Source organism: Schistocerca americana, chromosome 2, assembly GCF_021461395.2.
Source record: "Schistocerca americana isolate TAMUIC-IGC-003095 chromosome 2, iqSchAmer2.1, whole genome shotgun sequence".
Lineage (NCBI taxonomy): Eukaryota > Metazoa > Arthropoda > Insecta > Orthoptera > Acrididae > Schistocerca > Schistocerca americana.
The window spans coordinates 613,488,628-613,501,885 of record NC_060120.1 but is presented as its reverse complement, the minus strand read 5'-3'; the positions used below and the strand labels follow the sequence as shown (position 1 = coordinate 613,501,885).

The 13,258-nt window shown below is 40.7% G+C and overlaps 1 protein-coding gene across 1 annotated transcript in view; it reads right to left on the bottom strand.

Moving 5' to 3' along the window:
* Nucleotides 1–2,785: 2,785 nt before the first annotated feature.
* The window catches only part of LOC124596330 (collagenase-like), a 60,196-nt gene continuing 49,723 nt past the window's right edge, over nucleotides 2,786–13,258 (bottom strand). Inside the window, exons 4-7 of the mRNA XM_047135433.1 lie at nucleotides 9,808–9,980; nucleotides 7,337–7,435; nucleotides 7,036–7,175; nucleotides 2,786–3,128 (exon numbers count right to left, since the gene is read on the bottom strand). Coding sequence (XP_046991389.1) covers nucleotides 2,949–3,128; nucleotides 7,036–7,175; nucleotides 7,337–7,435; nucleotides 9,808–9,980 — 592 coding nt within the window. The 3' untranslated portion in view covers nucleotides 2,786–2,948. The remainder of the gene's footprint in view (nucleotides 3,129–7,035; nucleotides 7,176–7,336; nucleotides 7,436–9,807; nucleotides 9,981–13,258) is intronic.

Below are 13,258 nucleotides of genomic sequence, written 5' to 3'. Positions count from 1 at the left end.
CTGCATTTTCTGTGGGAGGGGTAGGGGGGGAGAGGGGGGAGGGAAGGGGTTCAGGTTAGTGGAGGTAGCTCATTTGACCTATTTTCCCTCCAAAATTGGAGTTTCTCGCTATGACGTCATTGCGATGTTGCGAGATCTATCGCCGCCATCTAGGATCCGCCATATTCAATATATTTGGCAACAATGGAAAGTGGGGTGACAGTGGCCTTGTCCCACTACTTCCGTTGTAGTGTGAGTGTGTGTGTTTTAGTGTGAGTATGTGTGTGTGTGTGTGTGTGTGTGTGTGTGTGTGTGTGTGTGTGTGTGTGCGAATGAGAGAGAGAGAGAGAGAGAGAGAGAGAGAGAGAGAGAGAGAGGGGCGGGGGGAGGGAGGGAGGGAGAGAGTGGGAAGTTTTGATAAGCAATCGATTACTGCTGTCTTGCTCTGTCATAGTTTGAATCTTAATTTTTAAATTTACCACCATCTGTCAGCTTTTAATATTCTAAATTTTATTTAACTTTGAAATTCCCATAATCTTAATTTTTAAATTTCCCACCAACTGTCATCTTTAATTTTTAAATCTTCTGCCATCTGTCGTATAGGTGATGTCATGGAGAAAGAGGGTGTTGCTTATGATGTCACAGTGGTGATGTCATTGACAAGGGTAGTGGCCTTTGATGTCATGGGATGCCAACGATCTAGATCACGTGACATCACAAAGGTAAACAAAGTGTGCTACAACGTACTTATCCGTTGTGTTACAGCATCGTGACTTAATTCTTAATGATGAAATACTGTTGTGTTTATTTACCACTCCTACAGTAGCAGCAGACAGGTGGTCGTCTCTCTCCTCACATTGCATTGTCCATTACCTCCGCCTCTTCTTTCACAGGTTGTTACATTCCCCATCGTCTGGATTTCTTCCATATGCATAGCAGTCTGCACCTGTACTCACTTGACACTCTGTTTGTCCCTTTATACTTATATTCTTTAATCTTCGAGTAGAATATAATGTAAAGTTTATGGGTTCATACCTTCTTTTATGTATTTCAGCTTCAGTTCGTTTAGGTATTGGACTTTTCAACAAATATCTGTATAACTTGTGTAGTTCAATAAGTTTAGGTCTGTCAGACATTGGGTTTACGGATTTATACTCATATATTTAGAGTCTGAAATAGGGATGGACAAACTCGTTCATCCTTCGGAACTAATTCACTGGTGATAGCTCTTTCTTGGGAACCGTTTATTTCTACTCGTTCATCATTCAGTTGTGCTTGGTATATGGTTCTTATGAAAAATCGAAAATAAGTCGCAAGGTGACTGAAGATGGAAGGCGCTAAGAGGGGGCACTTGCCTCCTCCCTGGAGTACAGAGTTTTTATTCATAACAGAATTCTCACAACTTGTAATTTTCGTGATTCTGCAAAACCTTTCGTTTAGCCAACTATAGCTTTATGTGGCTGATCGCAGTGAAACAATAGAAGGTGGCGCACGAAAAACCGGCTCGGAGTACAGACTGCTCGACCGCTACGAGCAGAGCAGATAAACATGTAATAATTAGACAGTGAGGAAATAACAAATAATCTAATGCAAACAACAACTTCGAAACAATAGATGACAATTGATGGGCTACAATGAGCACTTAAGTACTCGGGGCTGATTTTTCGGGCGCTACCCAGTACCAGAAATAATATTGTAGAAGTTATCATATTCTCTTTACAAAATCTGACACCAGACACTCGATTATGGAGCGTGGGCTTCATTCGGCTGTACGTCGGTCTGCCTTCCATAACAATGAACATGCCCTTTTACCTTGGATCAAAAAAAGACGGAAAATGGCCAGTCGTGTGTGCCGTGCCGACTTCCCTTCCATGTGTAATAACAAGAAAGGTCTTGCCTTTTTACAAGTATTTCTTCTGCTGTTTATCGAAATAGTGAAGTAAGCTGATATGCCGTTTTGTTACCTGAAAAAAAGTATGTCTTACATATCATGTAGTTTTTATGTAATTTACGTAATTATAAAATACGTTTTAATTACCGGTCGTGGATACTGAATAGAATACGAAAAGAACCAGAAGTTCAGAGTACAAAAAAGGTTTGAAACAGATCTATAATGGGTGTGAGCAGCGAACGAAACGAAGAAGTCGATAATGAACTAACTACGAGCAGTCGGCAGTGGAACTGCAACGACTGGCCACGCGAGGAAGGACGAGTCCGGCCGAGGGAGACCGAGACCGAGACCGAGACCGAGACCGAGACAGACGGGAACGGGACCGAGGCTGGAACGAGACCGGCCGACGTGCCGTTGCGCGAACGAGACCGACCGTTTACCGTTCCCTGGAACTATAAGTTGAAAGTCACGACCGAAGTGAACTACGAAAGACAGTTCCCTAGAATTCGTTCCTCGCTCATTCCGTTCATCTTGGTGAACCGTTTCTTTGGAGCCGTTAGTTCGCGAACGACCCATCTCTAGTCTAAACAATACGGTATATCATTACATAATATTTATTGTTTTGCACTAATGTGAAACTGAAGCATTCGCATTCTGAGTTTTTGGTACAGACCTATAGTATTTACATGTCACGTATCTTTGGTAATAACGGTGTTCGTACAGCTAGAAGCTCTGTTGGGAGGACTGTCTTAATTTGTTTGACAGCAGCCTAGAAAGCTGAAAGTTGGATTACAACAAAACATAAATATTATTGTAGAATTTTAATACAGTGTATTTCTTCTCAGGTGAAGGTCTAGTTATAGTTTGTGACGTAATACATACTGTGGATGTTGGTAATGGCATAGAACAGATTGCTTGATGCAACTTATATGCGTCTTTATTGATTGCTGGTTTAAATCATCTGTATACATTGCCACATCATAATTAAGCTACGGTTAACAGGGAGCGCCGCGGCGTTCTAGAAATGAGAAATAGTGCGCCCAGAGTTCGCTGCGCCCCCTCTCACCCGCAGACAGACTCACTGCCGGAGGCCGTCGTGGATGGCGTTCTCGTTGATCCAGTCGAGGTAGGTGGTGACTCGCGCGTAGCCCGCCGGGAAGCCCAGCGAGCAGCCGTCGTCCGACACGAACGACACCACGCCCACCTCCGTCCACTGGCCGTCAGCCTCCTGGATCACCAGCGGGCCGCCGCTGTCGCCCTGCGCACGGGACGCGGCCAGTGTCAGGCAAGTGGCAACGACCGAACAAAAACATAGCACACTCTAGTAATACGGGGGCTATTCGAAAAGTGAGTCCGTGCTGTCGCGGAGTGGAAGCCACAATGAATATCAAAAGTGTTTTGATTGCAACGGGTAGCTGCATCTTCCAGTTACTGATCTACGTAGTCGTCGCTCCGACTTACATATTTGTCGTAGCGTTGTACGAACTTCCCAGTACCCTCGTCAGAGAACGCAGCCTCTCTTGCTTTCCCGACAATTTTCTGTGCTGGAAATGCAGCTCATTGTGTAGCGATGAAAATCAGAGGGAGCCGCGTACGGGCTAAATGGTGGGTGATCAAACACTAACCTTCGAAAACGCTGCAGGGGGATCCTCTTTGCTCCTGCAGTGTCCGGCCAACAAATGTCATGAAGAAGGAACGCATGACAGTTACATTAGGTGGGGCTGCACGAAATCAGGCGATATCTCCTGGTAGGTACCAATACTTGGCGGGAGACAATATTTTCTGTCCGCAGCTCGTGGTCGTGCGGTAGCGTTCTCGCTTCCCACGCCCGGGTTCCCGGGTTCGATTCCCGCCGGGGTCAGGGATTATCTCTGCCTCGTGATGACTGGGTGTTGCGTGCTGTCCTTAGGTTACTTAGGTTTAAGTAGTTCTAAGATCTAGGGGACTGATGACCATAGATGTTAAGTCCCATAGTGCTCAGAGCCATTTGAACCAATATTTTCTAGTTCTTTTTTCGCGCTTACTGTGCACTCAGAACTGAGAACAGCGATGTAACGCTGTGTGCAGGCATACTGCATCTACATCTATATCTACATACTCCGCAATCCACCATACGGTGCGTGGCGGAGGGTACCTCGTACCACAACTAACATCTCTCCCTGTTCCACTCCCAAAGAGATCGAGGGACCTCTGTACGAACCCTAATCTCTCTTATCTTATCTTTGTGGTCTTTCAGCGAAATATAAGTTGGCGGCAGTAAAATTGTACTGCAGTCAGCCTCAAATGCTGGTTCTCTAAATTTCCTCAGTAGCGATTCACGAAAAGAACGCCTCCTTTCCTCTATTGACTCCCACCCGAGTTCCTGAAGCATTTCCGTAACACTCGCGTGTTGATCAAACCTACCAGTAACAAATCTAGCAGCCTGCCTCTGAATTGCTTCTATGTCCTCCCACTAGAGACACTGCCCAAAACATCTCTGCAAATCTTCATCCGATTTCCAGAGTGATTTCGATATCGCGACCGGTCGTTCCTTAGTTTCCGAATGGCCCCTCCCCCCCTCCCCCCCCCCTCCTCGTACCACGCACCGCCACAATGCAGCAGCTAAACCTTCTTTCCTCTGACATTTCTTAACATAACATGACGCTTTTAGGTTTTCGACAAATCTCACAAGACGTTGGTGTTGCTTGCAAGTCCAAATTAGAGCAGTTGTTTCACTTTAAATACAGCGATCAATAGTTCGGCACAAGTTAAATAAAGGAGAAGATTCCGTAGCTTGAAGTGATTGAATTGATCCTCGCCGTGATTCGACGCAGTTCCACAAATGCAGATGTGATATCCAACCTCTTCTAGGTCGCCTTTAGTTTTCGCATTCATTACAGAGTTAAACGTGATGAGACATTTCTCATACTGATTCTGACATTTACGCTCCAGACTGGAGGCTGGTACTTCATCACTTTAATGCAATGCGACGGAGTCGTGTATGCAATTTGCCTGCAAATCACGAAAAATTGGTATTTTAACTGTTTGCGTGTTGTATTCCTGAGCTGGGCATTGGAATGTCGCCAAACATTCACATAAACTGTGTGAGAAACCACTTGCAAACCACAACCAGAATAGTCAGTGAAGAAGATTGATTAATTCATCGGGTTCTGGATTCCCTATCTGAAACGAAAACCTTCAAGTGTGTAGAAAGAGTCAAGGTCTGCATTAACCCTAGCAATACCAACACATTTTCTATAACAAAATTCGGTGGTTATTGTTGACTTATATTAACAACATATTTTTTAAAGAGATACTGGTGCGTAAGTAGGGTACAGAACCTGAAATATATTTCAGCACACTGTTAGCAATATGAAAGCATTTTCAATAATGTCTGTTATCGAAGAGGGGTTACTTAACGCCCACTATAAAAATTATAAAAATGCAAAATTCGTTAATTATTGTTGAATTTTACTCAAAACATAATTTTAAAGGGATGTAGATGTGTAAATGTGGTCCTGAAACTGAAAATGTTGAATGTGACAGTCATTGGGAAAAGTGACAACTACTGCTACTGGGTTAAGTTGACGCAAAAATCGGGTAGAAGAATTCATTAAAAACAATAAATATTTTTTTCAAAATTTTAAAATGTAACGGAACTGACTAGATTACAACAGGTGGGCATAAATCCCCCCCCCCCCCTGCGCACTTGATGTTGCTAGGGTTAACAAAAGACAATCATGACATAGAAACTAAAATCTGTTAACTGTATTAACAATGAACTATTACTATTTATGCTTACACCAGTGGAGCTTCATCAAATAAATTGGAGAGAAAATTAGAGAAAGTTTCTATTTTGGAAAGAGATGCTGCTTCTTCACTTGTATTGCATAGCTACTATTTATCTCCTGAGGATAGTTTAATATCTACTTGGTTACATATGAATTCGTTTTACTTATATCTACAAATGCTAGTCCTGTTTAGATGTTACTGTCGCAAGTAAGCAAGGAACACTGTTACTTGCCATGTAGCTAGAAGATCGTTTCACTCCTTGACTCTAGATACTCAGATAATTTGTGGAAAGAATAGCTAATGAGATATGTCTTTGATTTTCTTTTGAATTTGTCGGGATTCCCAGTTTTTTATGTATACTAAATTAGAGCTTGTTGAATAGCTTTATATTAGAGAACATAATCCCACTCTGAACCGTAAAAAAAGAAACTAGAGACTATATTACAATCGTTTTTGTGTTTGATGACTGTGTAGATGACAGTAAATACAAGCTCGTAATTAAGTTGAAACATTTTTTGTTGGTATTAGGAACAAAACCTGTTAATGAGTGGGTATATTATGAAGTGAATAAGAACTGAAAAAAACCTTAAAAATGTTTTTGTAGGAAGTGCGATCAGCTGTACACAGCAGTCTTACTGCTCCTTTCTGGTGAATAAACACTTTACTTGCTGTAGGTGCGCTGCGTCAGAAGATAATTTTATACAACAACAAATCGTGATAAATTCATTACAAGCCAACACTCTTGCCTATAGGAAAACACAATGACAGATGATTCTCAGGGTAAAACATGCTGAACTGAGGTTTTTGATTAGTGTACGTCAAGGCTGAATCTCGAGGACGTTTGCTTAGTTTTTCACTTTGTGTATTACCATAAAAGTCTGCTTCTGATGCCAGAAGGTAATTCTTGTTCGTCTGAAATTGCATAATATGAGTCTTTTTGAGATTAAGACAAACTGTTAGCTGTGAATAACTTTTAGGCGTTTTCAGCTTTCGTGTGAAGAGTACTTGCTAAGGTTGTGTTCGGGTTCTTGGTTGACAGCCTTATGTCTTCAGTAAGCGTTACAAGTTTTGAACCACAAGTAGGGCCAGACTAGTCGCTGCTGTGTAAACTGGAGCACCTATAGAAATGTGCATGGTGGGTGGCTCCGACAATGCTTCACACTTGAATCCCTCCGTTTTAGGTCGTCACATCACTTTGTGCTGTTTACACTTTGAGATTAAAATGTTTACGGCAACCAAAGCATCGTTGATCCGCAGTGCAGATTTGATTCAATTGAGGCTCATCTCTTTGTCTCGCAAGCTAGCGATCTCGCTCTGCTCTAAATGAGCAGGTAAATGGCTCTCAGATTTTCAAATTCTGTAAAAACAAGAAGTAAACGTGAACTGTAACTTACATTGCAAGGGCTCTCGTTGGTAGCCCCCTTGGTGCAGATATGGTCGTAGCTTATGGCGCCTGGAAAAGCAGCCTCGCACTCGGAGTTCTCGATGATGGTCAGTTCAGTGAACTGCAGCGTGGGGCTCACTGAGTTGCTTTCTGCACAACAGAGAAACGAAAGTAAGACACATTTTAGTAGTTACCGTTGCTAGATGGCTGCTACGTTTACGTATGATTTGCTGTCGTCAAAGGTCAGATTGCTTCGGCTAAGGTAAGGCCAGCTGTTCACCACGGAAACGTGCATCAGGTCGATCACTCACCGTCAGACAGCTTTCCCCAGCCGCTGAGCACCGCTGTCAGGCCGGCGAACGTGTCGTTCACCTGGGATGCAGACGGCAGCCGAATGACGTTTATTACGTCTGCAAGTAAACAAACACACAACTGTATTTCGTTTTTGTTTGGAAGAAGAGTGTCACATAGTTGCAATGGTGAAGGAAAAAAAAAAGAAATCTTGACAATTTGATAAGTGTGAGAAGTAGTGCGAAGTTCTTTCCACACTAATGTTTGTTTACTTCCACACCACTTAGTCTGCTCAGTTACGGTTGTCACTGGGAGATGATGCTGTAGCAGCCACAGCTATCCGTATTCGTTACGGGGGGGATGTATCTAAAATTGGTGAAGAACGCAATTTTTTTTTTTTTTTTTTTTTTTTTTTTTTTTTTTTTTTTTTTTTTTTTTTTTTTTGCAAGCAGATATTTCTGTAGTACATTAGAAATATTGTCTTCAATTTTCAGATTTTATTTCATACTACGTATAATGTAAAAATCATCAGTCTGTCTTGTTTCCGATATTTTGTTAATTCATGCCATCAGAGAAGAAATATACAGATTGCAGAAGCCTGTGATGCGATTACTTACGATTTATTAAAGAAATGCACACATTGTGGAACACATGACACAAACGAAAGCTTTAATATTCTCATTTATAAGAAATGCCGAAAAGCAACATTTCGTTCGTCTACTGTTGTTAAAATTTCCTCATATGACGCTTCTCTGGTGGTCAGTCATGGCAGCACTGGAAGAGTCGGAACACTTACGAGACTAGGATTCGATGCAGGTTGCTTCACTGAAAAGGTATTGAAGACTGATGATGTGCGAATTGCGTCTTCTGAAATCTCAGTGAAAGATATTGAGAAAAGGGCACATCAGAAGGATCAGACTAGAAGAAAAGAGTTACGTGAAGAACTAAAAGGCCATATGTTATGGCCAACATTAAGATACTAATTTCTGGCATAAATACTAATAAAATATTTTTTCTGCATTTCCCGCAACTTTAATTTTTCATTCCATAAGGAATATTTTCTCCTGAACTATTGCCGATAACAAGGTGAACTTCGCTAGATACTTTTTATGTGCTAGAACACAACCTCCTGTGGTACAAAATTTTTAAAAGTGCATTACCTTCTAATTTATTTAAATTTTTGTGAAATAAATGTTGCTGCACATCACAAACTTAAAATTTTTTTGGGGGAGTTCTAAGACCGATATTAAAGAACGGGTACACCGATTTGTTTGTCTAATTACTAAGAAGTAAAGTAACATTTGAGAAAATGTTCCTCATGAGATAGCGTGTGTTCCAAAAGGTCCAGCAACGTCCTGATCAAATTATTTGACAAAAAAATTGGAAAAAAGCCAATAACGTAATGACAACATGTGCAAAATTTAGTTCAATATTCTCTCAAACAGTCAAAGTTACATTATCGTATATGTACCCGTGTATATTTTTCATATAACAGATTTTGTGGCTGGGTGTCTTAAGGGTATCCCTGACTGTGAATGTTAATCAATCACTTTGATGATAGCTATTACGAAACTTGAACTTTTTACATTTAACAAGCCAATTCAAGCGAAATGCTCTACCCACTCGAAGGAAATTTAACCTATCGATGTAAAATGTAGCTATTCTGATAGTAGCAATGTTAGACAGTTTCTGCACAGTGTGTAACTTCCTCGGAAATAAAATTTTCGGCTTCATTCATTTGTTCATTCACGAATAGTTTGGATAATGAATGTATCTTAGTTTATTTGAAAGCGAAGTAGAGGATCGGATATTGTTCAATGGAGGGAAATAAGGTATTCATGTACTATTTGCTATATAGAGCCGACCGTAGTGGACGAGCGGTTCTAGGCGCTTCAGTCTGGAACCGCGTGACCGCTACGGTCGCTGGTTCGAATCCTGCCTCGGGCATGGATGTGTGTGATGTCCTTAGGTTAGTTAGGTTTAAGTAGTTCTAAGTCTAGGGGACAGCTGACCTCAGATGTTAAGTCCCGTAGTGCTTAGAGCCATTTGAGCCATTTTGCTATATAGAAATCTTCGAATTCGTCCCCTTTTGGTGGACAGGAAATGAACAAACACTATACCTCGCAAAACCAGCTAAAAGACCTGACGGGTTTCCACAACATGACTTGAAAAGAGCTACCGGATACTGAACCGACACGTCCACTTAAGACTTACTTTTCGAGCCCAGCAATGACACAGCTTAGGTCTGCTGCATTGTAGTTTGACATACAGTCATTAGAAGACGCTGACAAAATAAGTATTCTTACAGCTATAAGCAGCTGTATCATCATTTTCAGTAACCCTAGTAGCGTAGCCAGCTTATTACAATAAAACAACTCTCAAATATTATCCCAGTCTGGACCAACGAAAAAATAAGTGCTGTGCGAGTAGTTCAAAAGAAACAAATTAGTGCCTAATTGTTGACAGCTGTAACGCAAGTTGTGAGCCTTACCGTTTGGCATGACCATCTCGGAAAGGTGGACGACCGCGACGTCGTTGTCGGTGGTGCTGCCGTCGGACCAGTAGTCGGGGTGGACGATGGCGTGGTTTGACGTCACCGTGACGGCTCCTTCGGCGTTTTGAGCGGACGACAGCGTTCCCAGGGATATGGCGAAATCCGTGACCCTGTGGACAAAAGGCACGTTACACCAAATGGTCTTGAATAAATACGTGAATAAAGAACGAAAGAAAGCACTGCGAAATTGTCGTGATCATTTGGCTTTTATCTTATCCAGTGATGAAATGTAATGAATGGAACTGAATGTCATCTCCGGATCTACTGGAGAGAATATAAATGGAATACGAAACTGTTAGAACGGCTTCTAGTGACACAGGGACAGCGAATAATGGGTTAAATTGTCATAGATCGCAAATGGTGCACATTTTTGCGACCACCGACTTTCCTGGATGTGATGTGCAAGTGGAGAGGTGGAGATGATCAGAACGTCAGTTTTATGGTAGCATAAAACAAAAGAAGTTACGAGAAAACGTCTTTATTGTTCTACGTTTACGTAATGGCTCTGAGCACTATGGGACTCAACTGCTGTGGTCATAAGTCCCCTAGAACTTAGAACTACTTAAACCTAACTAACCTAAGGACAGCACACAACACCCAGCCATCACGAGGCAGAGAAAATCCCTGACCCCGCCGGGAATCGAACCCGGGAACCCGGGCGTGGGAAGCGAGAACGCTACCGCACGACCACGAGATGCGGGCGTTTACGTAATGTTCGTATACGGACCAACTTGCGTTACAGAGCGATGTGTTTACTAATGGGCCAGTGACACATTCTGATTTTATGCATTACTAGGTTAGCCCCCACTGCTTCACTCGCGTAGACTCTATTGTTTGCACAAATTTTTGTATTTTTAATCAAATTTTTATAGTGTTCACAAATTGCAAAACCTTCCAAAATTTTTCACGTTAATTAAGGCCATAGAAACATGATCTTTTCCGAATGGTTTTTGTTAATCAAGCCTTTTGCGTTCTCGTGCTGATATTCCCATAGAAACTTTTTTCACCTCTAATACGTATTTATTTATATCTAACTGAAAAGTGAAATACCATTTTAGTACATTTACTCTTACGCTTTTTTTAATATAATGAAATGCTTTCTTTAAAAATTTCATCCCCTTCGGAGTTGTTACCAAAAAGAGGTGAAAAGCGTATTTGTTTTATTTCCAACAGAGAAGCTAAATAGAAATTTTCATAAATTTAGCTCTGAAAGTTCTTTCATAATGAAATAATTTCATAAAACTTTTCATGCCCTATTTTGACCCCCTTCAGAATTGAATTTCCAAAGAGAGTGAAACACCTATCTTTTTATTTCTAAAAAAAAAGCCAAATACCAATTTTCATAGATTTAGCTTTAAAAATGCTTTAACAATGAAATATCTCATAAAACGTTTTATCCTCTGTTTCATCAGCTTAGGGGTTGAATTTCCAAAACCAATAAACCACGTATTTTTATTCGTAACCGAGATATCACATACGAGTTTTGGTTGATGTATCTTAAAATACTTTAGTAGCTCTTTAATAATGATTTACTTTAAAAAATCTTCGTCCACTAATGCACCCCCATAGGGATTAAATTTCCGAAAATACTGAATCACGTATTTTTTTTATCTATGACTGAGAAACCAGATACTAATTTTTGTTGGTCTAGCTTCAAAACTGTCTTCGTAGCGACGTATCCTCTTTTACCCCCTTAGGAGTGGAATTTCGAAAGATCCTTTCTTGAACGACGCCTACTGTATGAGATCAACACCTACAAATTTTATGTTTCTGTCCTTAGCGGTTTGGGCTGGGCGATGATGAGGCAGTCAGTCTGGACGTTGCCTTTTATATACAGAGAAGTCCAAAAAATGTATACACTGTTTACAAGTTGAAACACGTATGTAACGCAGCAGCGATGGCGAGGCATTGTAGCATCTGTGACCAGAGAGTATGCGCTTGACCGCGCGAGTGTTGCGAGCGGTTCTCAGTCAGTAGTAGTCTTTGCGAGTTAGTTGTCGCTATGCAGAGTAGCAGTCAGTCAGTCGTTGCGAGTCTGTAGCTCTGTCTAGTTGAGAGCAGTACTCAGTCTGTAGTCGTCATGCAGAGCGGTCGGTCAGTAGTAGCAGCCCAGTGCGGTTGTGTGATGTAGGCGGTCGGCAACAATGGTCAAGATGAGGAATAAGGTATACTGTTAATTAATATAATCATTAGATAATGAAAAATTTTATTTATTGTAATTATTCTCCAACAAGTTCCCCAATAATAATTTTTTATTTCAAAAGCATTTTTTCAAAAATTTAATTTTTTATTGAACTAAAGATCTCGTTGCACTTCCCATTTCATTCCACTTCTTTTGAAGAAAAAATTTCACTAGAATCACAAAAAAAAAGGAGAATATTATTATTTGCAATGCAGTTCCTCCGAGCGGTGCGCAACAACAAGAGCAGATATGTGACATCTATTTATTCTGAGGTAAGACTTTAATTCTGATTGTTTTACACAGGGCCAAAGACCAATATTTCGGTTTAATTGAAATTTCTTGTCACTGAATGGACTTTAATTTTGAAGGATTTATATTTGAGTCAGATTGCGAATTTCACGTTTTTGTTGCCATTGTCAGTACATTTCATTGTGGGCAGGTTACGCATAGAGCAATGTCCATTAGCATTCTTAAATAATATTGTCTATAATTTTTCAAAATTATTGTGGGGACGTTACACTTGGCTCCCATTTCTATTAAGTATTGCAATATTTTCTTTCAAAAATTGCGGTGGGGAGGTTACACTTGGCGACACCCAGTCCAGGATCGTATTTCGTTGAGAGTCTTTTGAGCAACAGTCAGATATCTGCTCTTGTTTGCTTAGATATAATTAGGATTTGGCGCTACGCTTTTAATAATATTGTGACTTTCTCTCTACAGGTCAACGGCAATTTGTTGCTTTGTTGTATTTGTGTGTTGCTTTTGCATTGTGTTGATTTGTTTTGTGAAAAATTTTGACTATTGTAAAAATGCCGCGAAAGACTGTGAATAGTGTATCGCGAAGTATTGTGAATGAAATTACCGACTTAAACAACGTGACCGATAGTAATTGTGATACGCAACGTAATGATGACAATCCTGCGTTCACTAACAATCAGTGCATTCCAACCACTAATGATGACTTTCACCTTAATGATGAACAAACGAACTCAATTGTCTCGTCTGTTAACTTGACGACAATTGATGACGCAGAATGCTCTATAGTAATGAGCGCTGCCGAGCTTAACACACCCGATTTAGAAAATCCAAGTAATGTACAGACAAATTTGTCTAATGAAAATGAACAGGATACACAAAGTACGACGGATTTATTTAATTCCGAAATAGTGAGTGACAGTGTAGGTCCGACTGATAATCCTTTTTGTA